The sequence below is a fragment of the Hemibagrus wyckioides genome, linkage group LG17 (genome assembly GCF_019097595.1).
Source record: "Hemibagrus wyckioides isolate EC202008001 linkage group LG17, SWU_Hwy_1.0, whole genome shotgun sequence".
NCBI lineage: Eukaryota > Metazoa > Chordata > Actinopteri > Siluriformes > Bagridae > Hemibagrus > Hemibagrus wyckioides.
The window spans coordinates 6,655,347-6,678,715 of record NC_080726.1 but is presented as its reverse complement, the minus strand read 5'-3'; the positions used below and the strand labels follow the sequence as shown (position 1 = coordinate 6,678,715).

General features: G+C 34.5%; 5 protein-coding genes across 5 annotated transcripts; all 5 read left to right on the top strand.

Annotated features, from left to right (window-relative positions):
• Nucleotides 1–882: 882 nt before the first annotated feature.
• On the top strand, nucleotides 883–1,824 carry LOC131368267 (olfactory receptor 2AT4-like). Its single transcript, XM_058414276.1, has one exon. It carries the CDS (start codon nucleotides 883–885, stop codon nucleotides 1,822–1,824), a length of 942 nt encoding a protein of 313 aa, XP_058270259.1.
• Nucleotides 1,825–4,024: 2,200 nt separating this feature from the next.
• Nucleotides 4,025–4,972, top strand: LOC131368469 (olfactory receptor 1500-like). Its single transcript, XM_058414636.1, has one exon. The coding sequence runs from the start codon at nucleotides 4,025–4,027 to the stop codon at nucleotides 4,970–4,972; it is 948 nt and encodes a 315-aa protein (XP_058270619.1).
• An 8,470-nt stretch (nucleotides 4,973–13,442) lies between these two features.
• LOC131368265 (olfactory receptor 1500-like) lies at nucleotides 13,443–14,411 on the top strand. Its single transcript, XM_058414274.1, has one exon. The coding sequence runs from the start codon at nucleotides 13,443–13,445 to the stop codon at nucleotides 14,409–14,411; it is 969 nt and encodes a 322-aa protein (XP_058270257.1).
• A 2,191-nt stretch (nucleotides 14,412–16,602) lies between these two features.
• Nucleotides 16,603–17,589, top strand: or30bw1 (odorant receptor, family 30, subfamily BW, member 1). Its single transcript, XM_058414273.1, has one exon. It carries the CDS (start codon nucleotides 16,603–16,605, stop codon nucleotides 17,587–17,589), a length of 987 nt encoding a protein of 328 aa, XP_058270256.1.
• Nucleotides 17,590–20,776: 3,187 nt separating this feature from the next.
• On the top strand, nucleotides 20,777–21,742 carry LOC131368263 (olfactory receptor 2AT4-like). Its single transcript, XM_058414272.1, has one exon. The coding sequence runs from the start codon at nucleotides 20,777–20,779 to the stop codon at nucleotides 21,740–21,742; it is 966 nt and encodes a 321-aa protein (XP_058270255.1).
• The last annotated feature ends 1,627 nt before the right edge of the window (nucleotides 21,743–23,369 follow it).

The window sequence follows — 23,369 nt, the reverse complement described above, 5'->3', positions numbered from 1 at the left end:
AGGGATAAGCTCAATGGCACAATCATTAACAATCTGGGGACAGTCAACTGGCCTTAGCCTTGCTGAATAATTATTTCTGGTCTTGGAGATCAGTTTGGTTAGTCATATGTTTCCCTGTTGTTTAGCCTAAGAAAAAAATACACTGGTACAACACACATTTCTCCCCTTGACATACAACTGGTGCTGCAAAAGGCATTTAGATATTAGATTTTAGTCCACTCTGCAAATAACACCACCAACCATCACTGTTTAACGTTTTCATTCCAGAATGAATATAGTATATATCAAGTGGTTACATTCCTAGTCCAGTGCTTTTCTACTATACTTCATTAATGCTCTAATTCACAGGTCACACAGATGACTAGTAATCATTTTTATCATTTGGCAAAAGTTAAAAACAAATTGTCTTTAAGGATGTCTCAGATAACATAATGAGCATATTTGCACTATTTTTAGACGATGATTTTAGCTTCTTAGAACAATCTCAGGGGATTCACAGAAATCTCAACTTACATATTGTTCCTGATTGTCATGTGACAAGTACACTGTGTTAAGATATATAAATAGCCCTGGAGCACAGACAGGTTTCTTAATGTGCTTTGACTCTATAAAGGTATGGGAGAATGCGTAATGCCATAATGTCTTTTTGGAAATTTATGTCATTGGTATTTGTTTAGGAATCTAGAGTAATATTAAAATTGATAAAAATAAATAAATAAATAAATAAATAAACAGAAATTTAATAACATTTAAAATAATTTTATTGCTTAACCCTTTTATAAGAAATTTTATACACAGTCTATACATAGAGAACATCATGCTATATGATATTTGAAAATACTGACATTAAACCTGAATGTTTCTCTTTAAGGACATCTGATTATGTCAGGCGGAAACGTTACCTTTGTGAAGGACTTTTTCATTGTTGGATTTCCAGGACTTCATCCTAACTACTATGCCCTTGTATCTGCAGTTATGTTCTTAGTTTATGTGTGCACCTTAATAGGGAATGGAATTTTTATTCTTTTGTTTGCAACAAACAAAAGTCTTTATAAACCCATGTATTTCATTTATATTAGTCTTGTGTTTTCCGATGTATTGTTCAGTACATGCACCTTACCAAAGATCATTGCTAGATACTGGTTCCAAGATGGGACCATTTCATTTGCAGCTTGTTTTTTTCAGATGTACTTAGTGCATTATTTTGGTACAGTCAATTCATACATACTAGCCGTAATGGCCATAGATCGATATGTTGCAGTTTGCTATCCATTTCGTTATCATACTATTATGTCGAATAGAAATATATTAATTCTGTCTATAGCAGTCTGGGTTTTTGCTCATATTAGTATTATAATGATGGTTGTTCGAGCTTCCCCACTTCCTTACTGTGGAGCCAACACCATTGTACACTGCTATTGTGATCATGTATCTATTACACAACTTGCATGCACTGACAGGACTCCATATAGTTTTCCAGCTTTTATTTATGCCATGGTAGTATTGCTGGGATCTCTTGCCATTATTGTGTTCTCCTACTCTTGCATTATATTAGCTGTCCTAAAAATATCAAGTACACATGGGCGACTAAAGGTTTTTTCTACATGTAGTTCTCAACTCATTATAATTGCTCTCTTCTTCTTACCAAGATGCTTTTATTACTTGGCAGCAAATATAGGTATCAAATTAAATGCTGATTTGCAAATAGCCATAATTATGCTGTATAGCCTTCTACCTCCAATGATCAATCCTTTACTCTACAGTCTGAAAACAGAAGAAGTTAAGAAAATCTTGATAAGAAATTTTAAGAAAAGGCCAAGTTAACTTGGCCAAACATGAGATCTTATGAGAAATATATCATGATGTATGTGATGCATATGATGTTGGATTTATTTTGCATAGTGGAGAGGGCCTTGTATATTCCATGCTTTAACATAACTAATTGAATTAACTCAAAGACTCTCCATTTGATGTACTTAAATTACTGAAAAGTCATTGTAAGACCTGCGATTAAGGAGAAGGTTGACACTTCATGATTTTACAAAACAGTCTCCAATCCACAACCTAAGTGAAAAAATAAAACAGACAATAGAACTATCAATGCAAAACTGTGAAAAAGGGCAAACCACAGACAGTAGTCAAGGTTTTCAGGGTTATCCAATTCCAACTGTGCCTAATAAAGATAATCTGGACTACAAAATAAGTTTAGAAACTATGTTTTAAATTACAAATCAGGAACAAGGCTTAGAACCTGTGCAAATAATTGTGGCAAGACTTCTCAATATATGTGTGCATGTTCTGTACCTAAATAGTGCCCAGGCCAATAACATATATGATGTATACTGCCATTTATACCTATTGTGTGGTTTGAAAGTTCTCTTTTCTCTTTTATCAGTCATATTTTCCAAATAAATGGCAATGTTTAACAGTTTCTTTCAGGGTATGCAAACATTGCCATTTATTTGACAAATATGACTGATAATGCAAAAGATGTTTATCTTATTTAAGGGTAGTGGTCACATGAATTAATTAATTATCACATAGTTCTTTGACTTTTTAAAACCCAATGCTAATTAAAATCACCCAAACAACGCTGATCAAAAGTTTACATACTCTTAAATGTTTGGCCACATTAAAAACACACAGGTTGACCTACAGAGGTTTAAATAGCTATTAAAGGGAAGTTTCCACACCTGTGGCTCATTGTAATTGTAATTAGTGTCTGTGCATAAATAGCCAGTGAGTTTTTCAGCTCAGGAGGTGATGCACTTGGACATGCCTAATAAGGTAGTTGAACTTTATAAAGCAGGAAAATGACAAAAAAAAAAGAAAAGACCTCTCAACACTTGAAAATGCCAGTCAGTACTGTTCAAACTCTGATAAAGAGGTGGAAAATAAGAGGTTCTGTTGATACTAACACATGGTCAGATAGACCAAGAAAGATTTTACCTACTGATAGAAGAATTGTTCAGGATGCAAAGAAATACCCACAAACAACGTAGAGAGAAATACAGGCTGCTCTGGGCAAAAAAAAGTTTTCCCCAATCCCTGGCATCATGCAGTTGTTCCAGTGAAATTTCACTAAATGCACTTTAAAAAAACAAACCCTGTGTTAAGACTGTGAATATTAAGTCACTTTTGATAATGTTGGCTAAATAAACTGTTTAAATGTATTTTTTTAGCAAAGTTTATGTAATTACCAGGAGTAATATAAACTGATAAGCAGCATGGTGGCTTAGTGGTTAGCACTGTTGCCTCACAGCAAGAAGATCCTGGGTTTGACATAATCTAAATATCTAAATAAATAAATCTAAATATAATTAAGTAAATTTTACTCAATTTATTTATGAGCACCAAGTTAAATATTAAATAGATTTTACCTAATAATGACAGGTGAGTTGTACTTAATTTTAGAACAGTAAAATGTAATTAAAATCTGCATGTGCAAATTGTTACAAGGATTTTATTAAGTAAATCTTACAAGTTTGTTTTTTTAGTGTACAGATACAAACAGAGAAATTTTTTTTAAAAGTACGTAGAACAGAACTGACTGAATTGGCAATTCCCCAATGTACTGCACACAATTTTTCATTCCACATTCTACATTTTTTCAATGGGTCATTTTTCCCCCACTAGATTAGGTTACAAATGTAGAGGTTGGCTGTTCAAACAGTAAACACACGATGTCATTTTACATATGATAATAGTAAAATGACCCTAGATGAATCAAGTAGCTGGCCTCTTGAGTGTTGGAAAAGCGCTTATAAAGATTCCATGGGTTGCTTTCAGTCTAGTACTGCCAATAATAATGCCAACCAATGAGTTGTAAGAGACTATAGGGTGCTTCAACATACATGAAAGTCAGAAAGTGTTTGAAAATTGAATTCATATTTGTAAGTCTATACTAATAGATACATAATGATTTACAAATACAATATGAAAACAAGATAATATTCTGTTTCCTTTTTTAAATTGCAGTGAATAGACATATTTCCTGAGATCATTTTGGAATATTCCTGAAGCTATGGAGAACAATGACAATTTTACACATATTGAAGAATTCTTCCTTCTTGGATTTCCAGGACTCACTCCTCAATACTATGTAGCAGTGGGAACTGTTCTTCTTGTAATTTATCTCCTACTTGTGGGGGGGAATATTTTAACTATTGTCTTTATTTGTTATGAAAAGAACCTTAAAAAACCGACCTACCTTATCTTCTGTAATCTTGCTATAGTGGACTTTGCTTTTGGAACCATCATACTGCCTAAAATTATTGCAAAGTACCTATTTAATGATGAAACTCTAACATTTCAGGGATGCTTTGTACAGATGTTTTTTGTTCATTATTTTGGGGCTGTCACTTCTTTCATATTACTGTTAATGGCCATTGATCGGTTTATCGCTATATGTAATCCTCTTAGATATCCTTCTCTTGTTACAAATCATTCTATCGCAATTACATGTGGTATATTTTGGTTGATTCCAGTGTCATGGCTGACACTGATAATTCACCAGATTATAGGCATGCCTTTCTGTGACTCCAATATAATAGCCCAGTTCTTTTGTGACCAAAATTCAATAAGTTTACTAGCATGTGGTGATATAAGGAATATGAGGTTGTTGTTTCTTATTATGACTTTGATTGTGTTGTTGGGGCCCCTTGTTTTCATTATATTTTCTTACCTAGCGATCATTGTAACTGTCTTAAAAATACCAGTTATTCAAACAAAGTACAAAGTGTTCTCTACATGTAGCCCTCAGCTTTTTATAATATGCCTTTACTATTTGCCTCGATGTGCAGTCTATATTACAGACATAAAGATTAGAATGAACGTTAATACTCGTGTTTTTCTTGTCATGTGGTATAGTCTACTTCCCCCTCTTACTAACCCATTTATATTCTTCTTCCAATCTAAGGAAATACGAAAAGCTATCATCATGAAATTAAAAAAAAGAAAAATAATCAGTTGAATGCTCCATTAGACTGAAAGAAGTAAAAATTTGTTCAATACACTACTGTAGTAGTCACACATTGTGCACATACAACTGTTTTAAATATCTTATATAATTTTTAAGTATCTTAGTATATTTAACATTAAGTAAATAATTAATCTTCTATTTAACCTCTAAAGTGAATGTTACTGTTGTCACTATATTATTGTTCAAGGGATTTTAAAAACTACATTTTTTTTAATTATATTCTTGTATCTGTACTATTCAATAAATTACAAAAGAGTTTGCACTGTAACTGGTTTTCAACATTATAACAATTAGATACAAAATGAAACCAAATGCTTACATAGTCCATAACATAAGTCAAGAGGGTAGTAGCTTTGGAAAAGAGTTTTGTTTCTTTGTTTTCAATCAAGTGAAATCATTAAAGAGATGATGATTAATGTGGAAAGTTTCATGAACTGAATAGAAAGATGTGGATGTGGATCTGTTTGTTGTTCAATGTTCATTAAAGTCATCATAATGATTATGCCATATTTAACCACCTAAGATGTCAAATAAATGCATCCCTTGGTTTGTTTAATCACATTGCATTGGCTACCAGATGCCATTGGGTGATGAAACTCATTGTTTGATAATATCAGCTGCTATGGCGACAACCAGAATTGATTAACCAGTTCTGATCAGCTACATTCTAAGCATAGGTATAACAGCTGATGTATTGTAGCTGTATCTTTCAATTCTAAATTAGTCTCTTATTAACTATCAACAGTGATTTGTTTCAGCTGCTTTTTCTGTTTCTTTTTAAGCTCTAGAAATTAAAAACATTAACACAATCTAAATAAAACAATCGTTCTTTATTATTATACACAAACATTTAAAGTAAAGTTGATCCTGTTAATAAAACAATTTAAGTTTAAATAGCTAATGTTAAATACCATTTTAATATATGCTGTTAAACCAAATCACTGCTATCCATAATTTTGTTTTTTTATGGAGCATTGACACCTGCAGTAAGTTACCCATCTGAATGCTCAGATCCTTCTAATGGTGTAGTGTGTTTACAAAGGAGGTCATTCAATTAGTGGAAAAGTGTTATGACATTTAATTTGGCTATTTACAGTAAAATGATTATTTCTACTTGTACAATATGTCCCTGTGACATGGTCTTGCCGGAATCAGACAATTTAAACTATTTTAACCTTAATGATTTAACCTCACCACTATTCTTAAAGAAGAAAAAAAAATCAGTCATATTTTCCAAATAAATGGCAATGTTTAACACTTTCTTTCAGGGTGTTATGACCTTTTTTTTTTTTTTAAGATGGTCTAGGGTTGAAAGGAGTAACATTAAAATTGTCGTGAATCTGTAAAAAATGGTGGGGGCAACAAGAGACAAGGCAATGACAATGAATAGCCAATGAAAAGTGATTTAATATACAAGTAAAAAGAATCCGTAACTACAAAGTATATTTACACAAAAGAAAGAATAACCCCAATAAAGAAACAACCAATATATAAAGATTTACAAAAAAGAACCAAGCTAAACCAAAAGAAATCACTCAAGAGAAAAGGGAGCGCTAGTGACGCCAAAAAAAAAATACAACGAGCCCAATTCTAACTCATTTTAAACCTCTTACCTAACTAAAGACAGAAACAAAAGAAACAAATCTTCAGTGCCAGGCACTGTACACTTCCCTACTCTCAGCTCATAAAAATGAAAGTATGGGGGGGGGGGTGTCACCTCTTACTTAGGGTGTCTCAACATCAAGTGATCTACGTGTTGCACAATAGGAATCACACAACATCTTCCCTATCCACCTGTCTCATCAGTGAAGAGTAACAAAAACCAAACGAAAAGTCAGTAAAAAAAAACAATGAGTAACAAGGACAGCAACCAGACAGGGAGCAACCGGCAAAGGAGAAGAAAGAAAGGGGCCTCCATTATGCCTTCCAGCGTCCTTTTTATCTGCCAGCGGAAATGTTTCTGGCAGGGGATAGGTCATCAGTGCATTGCTTAATGATAACTGATAACTTTGTGAGCCAAACAGCAGCCTAAGAAATCGACAGAAAAAAAGAGCAGGCAGAACAGAGAGAGAGAGAGAAACAAAACACAGGCACTCCCACAAGGACATTTATGGATGTAACACTCCCACCCTTAACCCAAAATTCGTTTAAAAAAAAACAAAAAACACACACACACATCACTACACTCTCGAGAAAGCATCAGCCAAAACATTCTCCGAACCCCTCTTATGTCTGATTTCCAGGTTGTAGTTCTGGACGATAAGAGCCCAACGTATTAAACACTGGTTGTGATTATACATTCTAGTCAAAAACACAAGAGGATTGTGATCTGTATATACCACAATCGGAAGATTACTGGAACCAAGGTAGACCTCAAAGTGTTGTAATGCGAGCAAAAGACCAAGAGCCTCTTTCTCAGTAGATGAATAATTCAGCTGATGTTTGGTAAATTTACGAGAATAGTAACTAATAGGATGTTCTATCCCATTCTCATCCTCCTGGATAAAAACAGCCCCAGTACAGTCCGAGTACAGTCAGGTGCCATTAAGACCGGTGCATTACACATCAACATTTTTACTGAATCAAAAGCATGTTGACTGTCAACAGACCACTTGTAAGGGTTAGATGGACTAAGAAGTGAAGTGAGAGGACTCACAATGGTTGAGAAATTCTTACAAAAGCTACGAAAATAGGCCGATATACCCAAGAACCTCTACGAGCAGTAGGAGCCGGAAATTCCGTAATGGCCATGACCTTGGCCTCTACCAGTCGCACTTGGCCTTGACCAACCTCCTTGCCGAGATAAGCGACAGTCGCTTTTCTGAATTCACATTTTGCTAGGTTAAGCATTAAGTTTGCTTTAACAAGTCATTCAAACACAGCCCTTAACAGGCAAACGTGTTCTGTCCAATCCAATAAATATAACACTAAATCATCAAGATACGTGTAACAATTCGGTACATCACGTAAAACTATATTAACGAGGTGCTGGAAAGTTGCCGGGGCATTTCTAAGCCCGAAAGCCATTGGCGTATACTGGAGGAAATTATCTGGAGTTACAAAGGCTGGAATCTCAGAAGCGGGTTTTGGGAACTTGGCTAAACCATGATCCAGCAAATACTCTACCTCTTGACGCATAATAGATATTTTCATTGAATTTACACGATAAGCGTGTTGCTTAATAGGACGAGCACCATTCACATTAATCTCATGTTGCAAGACATTGGTTTGTGTAGGAACATCACCAAACAGAGCTTTAAATCAGAAAGCACTTCTACAATATCTATTCTCTGATCCACAGTCAAATGATTAAGATACGAGTGAAGATCATTTAAAATCTCGGAATTGGCTAACCTTGCACCTTGTTGGAAAGCATTGCGAAGCACCACACCATCCGCGTCAGAACCCAAATATCAGGAGATTCTGTGACCATGGCTATCGCAACTGAAGAGACAGTCTGTTCCACAGCACTTATCGTTGACGGCTCTCTAGTATGGTAAGCTTTTAACATGTTAAGATGACAAACAAAGGTTTTACGTTTTCGATCAGGTGTGTACAACATGTAATCAGTTTCACTCATTCTCCTTTTCACCACATAGGGACCAAAGAAACGAGCAGACAAAGATGATCCTGGGGCTAAAGAATAAGCAATTTGTCACCAGGTTGAAATGATCACGCTACAGCATGTTTATCGAACTTCCGTTTCATCTCTCTGAGCATCTGCCAGTGATTCTTTAGCTATCGACCAAGCATTATGAAGACACTCTCGCATTATGTAAGCATGTAACATGCTTACATAATCCAGTACATTAGTGTTTGATCTCGACTTGGGTTCTACAATCTGTTCTTTAAGAACTTTCAGTGGACCTCTAACTTGGTGTCCGAACACAAGTTCGGCTGGGCTAAAACCAAGAGATTCTTGAGGGGTCTCTCTGACAGCAAATAAAACTAAGGGAACCCCTTCATCCCAGTCTCTCGCAGTGTCCTGGCAGTATTTCTTAAGCATTGACTTAAGTGTTTGGTGAAAGTGCTCAAGTGGGCCCTGCCTTTGCAGATGATATACACTTGAGACCTGGTGAGACAATGATTCTAGTTCTTGCTTAAAAAGTTTCGATAAATTCGTACCTTGATCAGTTTGCACTATTTTTGGAAGTCCAAACGTGGAGAAGAATTTTATTAATGCTTTAATGATGACTGGTGCAGTGATTTTTCGTAGAGGAATCTGGTGGCCAAACACATAATAGTTAACAAAAACTGATTACCAGACTTAGTTTTACGTAACAGACCAACACAGTCTATCACATGTTCAAACGGTTCCCCAATTGCAGGTATTGGAGACAAAGGAGCAGGTGGAATTCTCTGGTTCGGTTTCCCAACAATCTGACAGGTATGACAAGTACAGCAATAATGAGCAACATCTTTTTTCAACCCTGGCCAAAAGAAGTGACTCAAAATCCTTATGTCTACGTAACTCCTAAATGACCAGCAAATTGGTGATCATGAGCTAGACACAAGACATATTGACGATAGGAAAGTGGGACAACAATTTGATAAACAACATTCCAATCTGAATTCTTGTCAGCATGAGAACACCACTTTCTCATTAGTAAGTCATTGTCAATGAAGTAAGCACACTTTTTACTCTTTTAGCCACATCAAGAGAGACAACCGAATTAAACGAACTAACGAGTTTTATCCGACTTCTGTGCAGCAATAATTTTCTCATGCAACACAGGTAATTTAAGTGCACCTACATCAGACAGTTACCCTTTTGTTCTGTCTTAGAACAGTTTTCCTTTTCAAGATTTATATCCAGTGATATATCGCTAGATAACAGTGGAAACATGAATGAATTAGACAGATCAACTACATCACCTATTCTGTGTGACTGAGTGCATGTAACGGCACACGCTGGAAAATCATTAGGGTAATTTTCAGAGACTACCTGTAACTCACAAAACACATCAGGTTCATCAACAACTTCAATAACAAGCATTACCTTTCCACCTGCTAGGTCATTTCCAAGAATAAAATCAACACTCTTCACAGGAAGTGAAGGACACACAGCAACTCTCACAAAACCAGTACACAGCTCGCTCTCTAATTGCATGCAATACAACAGAAATTTCACGCACCCCATCTCAATGCCCTGCACGATCACACTAGAGCCACAAGACGTATTTTCAGTCAGCTGTGACTTATCTGCCAACAAAAAAGATTGCATGGCACCAGGGTCCCTGAGTATACTTATTTCATCCTGGTCCTCCCTTTTCCCAGACAATAACTCATCAACTTCTTCCTCAGTATGCACCATGACCGCAGATTTAAAATCTTTCACAAACCCCACACTATTTGGTTGTCGCTGCTGTCTACGCTTCAAAGCCAGACAATTAGCAATCACATACCCTTTTTTGTGACAGTAAAAACATTCACACACCTTTTTATTATGAGGTGGGCTAAACTTTGAATGTGACATTTGAGGTTGTGAACTATCCACCTGTGACTTCTCAAAAAGTACAGTCGAAAAAACATTTTTGTGAGTTAACACAAAGTACTGCCGCATGTGACAAACAACATTAACTCCCTTAAAGATTCAAACTCACTCACTTTACTGGTGGTACACCATTTATCGAATAACACTTCCTTCTCCCTAGCGAATTCCACTAATGTTTGTGTAGGACCCTTCTTGTGCTTCTTGTGCTTTCTAAAACGTTGCCTATAAGCCTCCGAAACCAACGCATATGCTCGTAGGATAGCAGACTTCACAGACTCATATTTCAGACTCTCTTCAAGTGATAATGTAGAACAGACTTCTTGAGCTTTACCTATTAATCTGCATTGCAAAAGCAGAGACCAAACCTCCTTAGGCCAATGAAGAGAAGTTGCAATGCATGCAAATGCACTGAAGTAAGAATCTACTTCTGTTTCTCTAATTGAGGAACTAATGAAATGTGCTTACTCATGCCAAATGTGCCGTGAGACGTCTCACCCCACCGAAGGCTCGGAGAGATCTGAACTGGGTTCGACTGCACAGCTGAGCTGGAAGTAACCTTCTCCACTTCTAACTCAAGTTTCCGCAGCCTCACCTGTTTGTCAGCCTCTATTTCGAGCTTGCGCATATCCAATTCAGCTTGACATGCTTGGGCTTTCTCTTGCGCCTCATACTGCAAATGGGCCAAGTGGACTTTTAGTCATGCACCCTCTCTTGAATCAGCTGAACAGGGGGTAACAAAGGTATGCAAACATTGCCATTTATTTGACAAATTTGACTGATAAAAAAGATGTTTATCTTATTTAAGGGTAATGGTCACATGTATTAATTAATTATCACATAGTTCTTTGACCTTTTAAAACCTAATGCTAATTGAAATCACCCAGACAACCCTGATCAAAAGTTTACATACTCTTAAAGGTTTGGCCACATTAAAAACACACAGGTTGACCTACAGAGGTTTAAATAGCTATTAAAGGGAAGTATCCACACCTGTGGCTCATGGTAATTGTTATTAGTGTCTGTGCATAAATAGTCAGTGAGTTTTTCAGCTCATGAGGTGATGCACTTGGCTGGATATTATAGCATGGGGAAGACAAAGGAACTGCCAATGGACATGCCTAATAAGGTAGTTGAACTTTATAAAGGAGGAAAATGACATAAAAAAGATATCTCAACACTTGAGTGCCAATTTTACCTACTACTGACAGAAGAATTGTTCAGGATGCAAAGAAATACCCACAAACAACTGGGAAAAAAGTTTTGTTGTTGTTTCAAGGAGCACAATAAGGAGGTTCCTGAACACAAAAGACCTGCATGGTGGAGTTGCAGGAGAAAGCCGTTACTGCACCCATGCCACAAAAAGGCTCGCTTTCAGTATGCCAGACAGCACCTAAAGTGTAACCCCTTTTCTTACCCCTAGGGATTAATGTAATCTTTTCTCCTTGACCACGATAAAACCTGGATTCCCGGCTGTTGAATGGTGAAATGGTCGGAGTAGTCTTCCGTTGAGTAACTCGCTCTAGTTTCATTTATTAAACTAACTACACCCCCAGCTTCACCCACAGCTCCATTTGGAGTGATAAAACCAAAATTGAACTTTATAGTCACAACCATGTTTGGAGAGTCAACAAGGCCTATGGTGAAAAGTATACAATCCCCCACTGTAAAGCATGGTGGTGGAGATCTTATGTTTTGAAACTGTGTGAGCTCCAGTGGCAGAGGGAAATTAGTCAAAATTGATGGCAGGATGAATGTAGCATGTTATCAGAAAATACTGGCAGACAATTTGCATTCTATAGCACAAAAGCTAGATAATAAATATGAAATACTAAAGTCTCTTACAAAAAAGTGTTAATGGTTGTAGTAGTGTAGTGTGATATCTGTCACACACAGATGAGCTATTGAACAGTGTTGCAATTGCAAATGGTGTGAATGGTCTCCTGTAACATTCTCTGTGACAACAAATCTGAATGAGCCTTTTGGAGAATGAGCTCCACTGACTCTAGTGTATTGTAGAGTGGGTGAGACGGATTGTCCATGATGGAGAGCAGTTTGTTCAGTGACTCCTACTGCTCACTGACTCAGACATCTCCAATTTGTTTCCAATTATAGATACAATTAATCCTGCTGGCATCCCTGGCACTGATGCTGCTCCCCAGCAGACCACACCACAGTAAATGACACTCGCCATCACAGACTGGTAGAAGATCTTCAGCATATACTGTTGTAAGGCTCTATCCAAGTTCATAAGCATTTATTTTTGATGTAAATGAGTGATAATCAGTTTCAATCAATGTGTATATTTTAAATAACCTATTTGTTTAGTTACCTTTTTTGTTAATAGCTTTCTTTTTTGTAAATGCATCTGTGGGGTTCATGGGCATTTTGGTACACTTGGATATTTGCATTGATCTTGTGCCATGACCATCATCCGTAAAAAACAGAGATGTGATTATGAATGCTGTACAGATACAAACAGAGAAAGTTTTAAAAAGTACATAGAACAGAACTGACTGAATTGGCAATTCCCCATTGTACTGCACACAATTTTTCATTCCACATTGTACTACATTTTTCCACCACTAGATTAGGTTACAAATGTATGTTCAAATGTTCTACAGTAAACACACATGATGTCATTTTACATATGAGAATAGTAAAAAGACCCTAGATGAATCAAGTAGCTGGTCTCTTGAGTGTTAGAAAAGCGCTTATAAAGATTCCATGGGTTGCTTTCAGTCTAGTACTGCCAGTGAGTTGTAAGAGACTATAGGTTGTTCAACATACAGTACATGAAAGTCAGAAAGTGTTGTTTGAAAATTGAATTCATATTTGTAAGTCTATACTAATAGATACATAATGATTTACAAATACAATATGAAAACACGATAATATTTTGTTTCCTTTTTTAAATTGCAGTGAATAGACAAATATTTTCTGAGATCATTTTGGAATATTCCTGAAGCTATGGAGAACAATGACAATTCTACAGATATTGAGGAATTCTTCCTTCTTGGATTTCCAGGACTCACTCCTCAATACTATGTAGCAGTGGGAACTGTTCTTCTTGTAATTTATCTCCTACTTGTGGGGGGGAATATTTTAACTATTGTCTGTATTTGTTATGAAAAGAACCTTAAAAAACCAACCCACATTATCTTCTGTAATCTTGCTATAGTGGACTTTGCTTTTGGAACCATCATACTGCCTAAAATTATTGCAAAGTACCTATTTAATGATGAAACTCTAACATTTCAGGGATGCTTTGTACAGATGTTTTTTGTTCATTATTTTGGGGCTGTCACTTCTTTCATATTACTGTTAATGGCCATTGATCGGTTTATCGCTATATGTAATCCTCTTAGATATCCTTCTCTTGTTACAAATCATTCTATCGCAATTACATGTGGTATATTTTGGTTGATTCCAGTGTCATGGCTGACACTGATAATTCACCAGACTATAGGGATGCCTTTCTGTGAATCCAATATAATAGCCCAGTTCTTTTGTGACCAAAATTCAATAAGTTTACTAGCATGTGGTGATATAAGGAATATGAGGTTGTTGTTTCTTATTATGACTTTGATTGTGTTGTTGGGGCCCCTTGTTTTCATTATATTTTCTTACCTAGCGATCATTGTAACTGTCTTAAAAATACCAGTTATTCAAACAAAGTACAAAGTGTTCTCTACATGTAGCCCTCAGCTTTTTATAATATGCCTTTACTATTTGCCTCGATGTGCAGTCTATATTACAGACATGAAGATTAGAATGAACGTTAATACTCGTGTTTTTCTTGTCATGTGGTATAGTCTACTTCCCCCTCTTACTCACCCATTTATATTCTTCTTTCGATCTAAGGAAATACGAAAAGCTATCATCATGAAATTAAACAAAAGAAAAATAAGTAATCAGTTGAATGTTCCATTAGACTGAAAGAAGTAGACAATGGATCAATACTCTACTGTAGTAGTCATACACAGTGTGCACATAAATTATACATTTTTTTATACAATTTTTAAATATCTTACTATATTTAACATTAATTAAATAATTAATTCCATTTAATCTCTAAAGCCAATGTTACTGTTATTACTATATTATTGTTCAAGGGATTTTCAAAGCTACATTTTAATTATATTCTTGAGTCTGTACTATTCAATAAATTACAAAAGAGTTTGCACTGTAACTGGTTTTCAACATTATAACAATTAGATACAAAATGAAACAAAATCCTTACATAGTCCATAACATAAGTCAAGAGGGTAATAGCTTTGGAAAAGAGTTTTTTGTTTCTTTCTTTGTTTTCAATCAAGTGAAATCATTAAAGAGATGATGATTAATGTGGAAAGTTTCATGAACTGAATAGAAAGATGAGGATTTTTGAAAAAGTGTGACATCTGTTTGTTGTTCAATGTTCATTAAAGTCATCATTATGATTATGCCATATTTAACCACCTAAGATGTCAAATAAATGCATCCCTTGGTTTGTTTAATCACACTGTATTGGCTACCAGGTGCTACTGGGCGATGAACTTCGTTGTTTGATAACATCAGCTGCTATGGCGACAACCAGAATTGATTAACCAGTTCTGATCAGCTACATTCTAAGCATAGATATAACAGCTGATGTATTGTAAAAGTATTGCAGCTGGATCTTTCAAATCCAAATTAGTCTCTTATTAATTATCATCAGTGATTTGTTTCAGCTTCTTTTTCTGTTTTTTTTTTCAGCTCTAGAACTTAAAAAGATTATTTAACACAATATAAATAAAACAATGTTTCTTTATTATTTAACACAATATCTAAATTAACAAATGATTGAACATAAATGAACAAATGAAGATATTTTTACAATAATAATTAGACCACAAATATTTAAATTCGGCAGCAAACTGCCAGAAGTTCATTGTGTCAGACTCCACTGGACATCACAAGCTGTACATTATAATTCTCTCTTTATTAACAAACCATATTCATACACTGGGGATATATATCCATACACTAGGGATCCACTATATACTAGAAGATTTTGAAACTATAATAAAAAAAATACAGTTTTTCAGTTCACACAATGGAAGCTCTTGTTATGTACTGAAAGAAAGGTCTGTAATAGCATACTAGTACTATAGTATACCACTAGGGTTAGGGTTAGGCACTTGTCAAGGTGTGGGATATATTAGGCTAATTTAGATTAGAGATAAATTGTGATGGCTAGACGATTGTGTCAGAGGATCTTTTGGTTTCAGATACCACAACAAACAATCAGAGGTCTTGCAGAGTCTATGCCTCATTGGGTCATTAGGCTGTTTTTGCTGCACAAAGTGGACCAACACAATATTAGACAGGTGGTTTTAATGTTAAGGGTGATCCCTTTATATTTGCATATATGAAGTGCATACTGGGACCTGCAATTAATAAATAGGTTGTATTTTTGAGTTAAAGCCTCTTAGTGTTAAATTGTAGTGCTCCTACATAAATGCATAAAGGTTGGAAGGTCTAGTAATATAATTGGATGTAATTGGACATTACTGGATATTCTGGCAGTGTAAAGCCATGTATAGAAGACAGAAGGAAACTTAGATTGATCTCTCAGTAAATAAAATAAGTGCCATCAGTCAAAAATGTTCTGAATGAATGATTCAAAAATGAATTCAGATCTGGCAAGCTAAAGTAAAGAAGGACACTGTCCCAAATTTATAATCTTAAGCAACCATGCAATTACAATCATGCAGTTTTAATAAAAAAAACGAGTGCTCATTTGAGCTCTCTAAGGGTGTGATTAGATGTAAATGATATTCATAACGTCAAACAATGCTTAAAGCCTCAACACTAAGGGTTTAAAAGCCTCAAGAAGAAGGACAAGTTTTCATTACTTAGTCTGTGGACAGCATTGTAAGAATCTGGATTAAAATTTAGGCAAGGTATAATTTAAGTTTTGTGGATTTAGTGCTATTGCATTTTGTATCTTATAGATAGATAGATAGATAGATAGATAGATAGATAGATAGATAGATAGATAGATAGATAGATATAGATATATAGTTGATATCATTGATTCACAAAATCACCAGCAAAAATTCCTGTGTAAAATATATTGTAAACAATTTTTTTTTTTTTTTGTCAGATGACTCTCTATACTGAAACATTGTACATAAACCAAACAACCAGTGTTCCTGAATTTGTCCTACAAGGATTCTCAGGAATTCCTGCTGAATATTATTGGTTGGTAGGAATATTTTTCCTCCTCATTTATTTGATGTTAACATCTGGGAACATTTTCATCCTTGTATTTGTGGCATGTGAAAAAAGCCTTCAGAAGCCAACATACATCATCTTCTGTAATCTTGCAATATCAGATCTTGGATTTGGATCCACAACTCTGCCCAGAATCATTGCTAAGTACTGGATGTCTGATATCATCTCATTCAATAGTTGTATCGCACAAATGTATCTTGTTCATTATTTTGGGGCTTGTACCTCATTTCTTATGGCATTAATGGCCCTTGATCGATTTGTTGCTATATGTAACCCATTGAGATATCCAGTTTTGATTAAGAACTCCAGTATTGCAGTTCTTTGTTCAGTGCTTTGGATAGTAAACCTCATCCAGCTTGGTGGAATTACTTCAATAGCCCTTAGTATGCCTTACTGTGGCCCAAATATTATACAACACTGCTACTGTGACTACATTTCAGTAATTAGCCTCGCATGTGCAGACATAACACTGACAAAACCAATTAGTACTTCTGTTGCTATGACAGTACTGTGGGGTCCTTTATTTTATATCATATTTTCTTATGTGGCCATCATTATTTCAGTCATGAAAATCTCAAATAAAGAGGGACGATATAAAACGTTTTTAACATGTACTCCACAGCTGTTAATCATCTGTCTGTACTATCTCCCCAGAAGTTTTGTGTATATGGCATTTGCTGTTGGATATCATTTCGAAACAAACCTCCGCATTGCACTGGTAATGATGTACAGTCTTTTCCCTGCACTCATCAATCCACTCATATACTGCTTTAGGACCAAAGAAATTAAGGACACATTATTAAGGAAATTTAAGCAAAGACAGATGAGGGTAAATGGAAAAACAATTTTACCTTAAATATAATTCTTATTCAAATATATCGTACTAAATTTCATGTATAATTGATCAATTACATGTAATAGCATATACACAATAAATGTTATTAGTTAGAACTGATTAGCCATTAAGATTATTAATTAATGCAAACTGTTTTCATGTTTGCAAGACAAAATTTGCACAGCGACATGAGAAAATAAGGTTTTATTGGCTAGTTTAGTTTGTATACGGGTTATGAACATTGCTGTAATTTATTCAGTACTTTGGGGTAGAAATGTTTTGGGTATTAGAAGTAGTCTTAATCAGCAACAATTATGATTAATCAAGATGATTAGTTGAATGAATATATGTGTATATATATATATATATATATATATATATATATATGTGTGTATATATATATATATATATATATATATATATATATATAAATTCAAATTTATTGCATACCTTTTTAGCATAACATTTATCGTTCTGATTAAATGTGATATTACTCAGTGGGATATTCTTTCTGGTAGTCCAAAAATTCAGCTGAATTTGGTGTTTTTATGTGAATAGGCATTAATGCATAGTAACCAGTAAAAAATATCCATGGTCCTCCCGAAAAAGGAAGACTGAGGTTTGCTTCCTGTTTTTACCTTCCTGGGTTTGCCTCCTGTTTTTACTTTCATGATTCTGTATACTTTCATGAAATGTTTATTATAGTTTTGATGAAGTGCTCAATAAATAAAACATAATATTATTTATTAAATTAAAATTGAACTTTTATTTAAAACCCAAATTGTTTTTTATTGGTTGAAATAACATGTTATATAGATTATGATTATGATCAGCTAAAAAGCATTGCCTTTATGTTATGTTAAAATATTTTGCAGCACACATTTATTTACTAAACTAATAAAAAATAAAAATCCATGACTGGAATTGTTTCATTTTCAATGTGTTCATTCATCACCAAACAACTACAAAACAGCACAGAATAATAATAATGACCTAACATTAAGTCAACCCATTTTTTTAAAAATTAAGTGGTACACTGACCCCAGTTGATGATAGGAGAACTGTGCATAATTTAAAAAAAAATTTACTTTATGCACATTATCAAATAGCTTGGAAATCACCTTTATGCTCCTATATGCATCTGAATACTTTGCTGAGTACACCATCTCTACTACCATTATACTAAATGCAGGCAACCCTTAGCACTGTGCATTTAGTCCACTGCTGTTTATCCTGCTGACTCTTGACTTATCACCTGTTGTACTTTATTTTCACTCTCCCTATCCTGCAAAGAATATGGTAAAGCATATAAGAGTACACACTGGTCTGTGACATTATAGTGTACTGACTAGTTACTTAAAGAAAAATATTGCACATGAGTAAAATATTGCATAAAGTAGAAAAAAGTAGGGTAGTCATGTAATAGTCAAATAATGTAGTAGTCAAGAAGTTCACTTTAGAATGAAGTTATGGGATAGTTTTTAGCATCACTCTGGTAAAGCTTGTTTTGGATCTGTATCACCTGCCAGAGGGAAGGAGTCTGAACAGTCTGTATGTGCGGTGCAATTCTCTGACCCATTTCTGACATAAGATGTGCACAGGTCCTGGAGGGAGGGCAGGTTGAACCAATGGTTTGCTTTTACTTTTTTTGTGTGTTGTATCTTGCAACTATCTAAGCTACTGTAACACAAGAATTTCCCTCATGGGATTAATAAAGTCTATCTATCTATCTATCTATCTATCTATCTATCTATCTATCTATCTATCTATCTATCTATCTATCTATCTATCTATCTATCTATCTATCTATCTAAACCTACCTCCCAACAGAGTTTTAGACTTATGGTATCCTTAATCTACAACCTAGCAAACCACTATCAATGTATTAGTTGCCAGAGACTTAAAAACACATTTGTATATCACTCTGTTACACTCAGAAGATGAGTACACATTCAAATATGATTATTTGATAACGTATTACCTCCTAACCAAACTCTCTTATTGTTTATGAATTATACATGTACGTTTTTTTTAGCTGGTTACTGTTACAGATTTCTTTTTTTTTTGGCTAAGGCTTTTTGCTTTACATTTACAGCTTCATCTTTTTTATAATTACTTTGAGTGATATCATGTCACTGCTAGACTCATGGTATGTACCCGTGGTATGTTTATTATACACAATGGAGAATGGGTGGAAAGAGGAAAGCGCAGCGGCAACCGGAGAATGAAGGTAAAGGAACCAGGAGAAGTCCACGTTGGAGAAGGAGGTAAATGGAGTTGGAGAAAGGAGTGGGAGAAGAAAAATGGAAGAGCTGAATAAATGAAATAAGAACGAACTGAAGAAAGCAAATGGAGTTGCTAGAGAACAAAGCTTAATGCTAGTGCTAGTAGTAGCGAGTTGGTGTCTACGTGTTAGACCAGACAAAGAAACAGTGAAATCGTAAGGTTTAAATAGGGGATGGAGCGTGCTCAGGAAACAGGGTGCATGTGGACTTAATTAAAACTCGGGTGAGTGAGTGTGCTGGCGAGGAATGGAGTCCAGTGTGCCTGTGACAGTGATGCTTGTTTTGCCCTTTTATATTTATTTGCAGAACACCTGGCCAAGGCTTGGTATATATGACATGCAACATATCTGCCAAAACATAATGCAATAACAGTTTTAATATATCAAGCTGTCAAATAAAAATCTTTTTTTTTTGTAAATGCTATACCCTATCCTGCTACAGATACTTAGAAAATGCTTGGTTTTGTGGTAGTAATAAGAACGCAGAATTTTTATGGAAATGTAGTAGTTCCAAATCACGGGTCTGTAGAGAATATCTAACAATCATGCACTCTGAAAAAAGAGAGTATAAACTCTCTAAGGGTGTGATCAGATGTTAATGCTTACGTCAAAATATGCTCATTGTCTCAGTAGTAAGGTGTTAAAATCCGACAAGTCCGACAATAAAATAAGACAAGTCTTCTTCCCTTAGTGTGTGGACAGCTTTGTAAGAGCTTGGATCAAAATTTAGGGAAGGTATGATTCAAGTGTTATAAAGTTGCATTTTATATCTATATTTTTATGTATTTATTTTATTAATACATATATGATTTAACTGGATGAAACATTTTTTTAAACAAAGGATTTTTAACTTTATTCATATGTAAAATATATTTTAAACAATTATGCTCTTTTTGTCAGATGACTACCCATACTGAAACATTCATGTACAAAAATAGAACGACCAACATACCGGAGTTTATCCTACAAGGATTTACAGGAATTCCTGCTGAGTATTATGGATTATTAGGAATATCTTTCCTCTTCATTTATCTGATTCTGGTATCTGGAAACATTTTCATCCTTGTATTTGTGGCATGTGAAAAAAGTCTTCAGACGCCAACATACATCATCTTCTGTAATCTTGCAATATCAGATCTTGGATTTGGAACCACAACTCTGCCCAGAATCATTGCTAAGTACTGGATGTCTGATATCATGTCATTCAATAGTTGCATCGCACAACTGTATTTTGTTCATTATTTTGGGACTTGCACCTCATTTCTTATGGCATTAATGGCCCTTGATCGGTTTGTTGCTATATGTAACCCATTGAGATATCCAGTTTTGATTAAGAACTCCAGTATTGCAGTTCTTTGTTCAGTGGTTTGGATAGTAAGCCTCTTCATTCTTGGTGCAATTACTTCCATAGCCCTTAGTGTGCCTTACTGTGGCCCAAATATTATACGTCACTGCTACTGTGACTACATTTCAGTAATTAGCCTCGCATGTGCAGACATAACACCAACAAAACCAATTAGTACTTCAATCGCTATGACAGTACTGTGGGGTCCTTTATTTTATATCATATTTTCTTATGTGGCCATCATTATTTCAGTCATGAAAATCTCAAATAAAGAGGGACGAAATAAAACTTTTTTAACATGTACTCCACAACTGTTAATCATCTGCCTGTACTATCTCCCCAGAAGTTTTGTGTATATTGCATTTGCTGTTGGATATCATTTTGAATCAAACCTCAATATTGCATTGATAATGATGTACAGTCTTTTCCCTGCCATCATCAATCCACTCATATACTGCTTTAGGACCAAAGAAATTAAAGACACATTAATGAGGAAATTTAAGCAAAGACAGATGAGGGTAAATGGAAAAACTATTTTAACTTAAAGAAAATTCCATCTTATTCAGATATTTCACGTATAATTGATCAGTCACATGTAACATATAAATCATAAGCTGCTACTGCTTATTAATTTTATATTTATTAAATACAATACACAAGAAAATGTTATTAGTTGGTTAATCAGTCATAAAGATTGGTGATCATTTATATTAATCATCATTTGTATTAAATTGAATGGATGTTATAAAATGTTTTAGCTATGTATGCAAGAAATATTTGCACAGCCAAGTAACAAAAGTAAGCTTTGTTGCTCTTTCAGTTGGTACATGAGATATGAGCAGTGCAGTAACTTATTCAGTACTTCAGTGTTTTTGTTTGTTTGTTTGTTTAATGTTTTATGTATTCTATGTAGTAAATATTTTATTGTCTTAAACAGCTTAAGTTACAACTTGAATATATACACTTCACTGCATTAAGCTTTTGTTATATCATTTTTCACATACATTTTTATAATTAAATTTTATTGTTCTGATTTAATGCAATATTAATTAATGTGATATTATTACCATTATTAGCAAGATAATTTAAAATTTTTATTATTTAATATTTATTTTTTTAATTTTAAAGATATTTTTTCTGGTAGTGCCAAGCTCAAGCTTTTTTGTTAATAGACATTAATGCACAGTAACCAGTAAGAATTTTTTAAAAAAAAAAGAAAGGAAAAAACATTTTGATTTAATCCTTTTACAAATCAGTTGTCTAATGTCTAAATTCATAATAAATTATCCGGATATCTGATTCCTGGTCCCCTCAAATATGGAGATTTGCTTCAACCAAATCACGGCATGGAACACATCAAGTGCAGATATTCTGGTCTCCTGCCAATTAATTTTAATTTGTCATGTTGCCTAATGTTTTTACTTTCATGATTCTGTGGAAATGTTTATTACATTTATTGATGTATAAAAACAGACTTTCATGGAACTGGATGATTGTAAATATCTCAGATTAGTGGCAAGAGTGCTTATTTATTTGTATAGCACATTTTAAAATAATATATAGTTTTATAGTTTCTGGTAGATAGATTATACATTTATGTTCAGCTAAATAACATTACATCGTTATATGTATAATTACTTTTATGTCATAACATTAGGTAAAAATATTTTGTTGCATGCATCTATCTGCTACACTAATAAAGAAAAATCCATGACTGGAAGTGGTTAATCATTTTCAACTACAAAACAGTACAGAATAATAATAATAATAATAATAATAATAATAATAATAATAATAATAATAATATATAATGCCCTTTTAAGGAAATCAGGTCATTCTTTGAATTAAGTGGTTCTCTGACCCCAGTTAGGATAGGATAACTATGCAATATCCAGCAATGGCCAGCAAACTTTTAATCTGTCAAAGGTTTTTTTTAACAATGTAGAACTGCAAGATCACTATCAATCAGATCGGAAATCACATATATGCACCTGAATACTGAGACCTTGCCATGTCATGACCAGTACACAATCTCCATTACCAACATACTAATTGCAGACAATGCAGATTTATCGGCTCGGGTAGGTCACATGATGAAGAGCACACCAGCAAGACCATAAAAGGGCATCTACATCACATTACATCAGGAAGTGCGAATGGACGCCCGGAGTT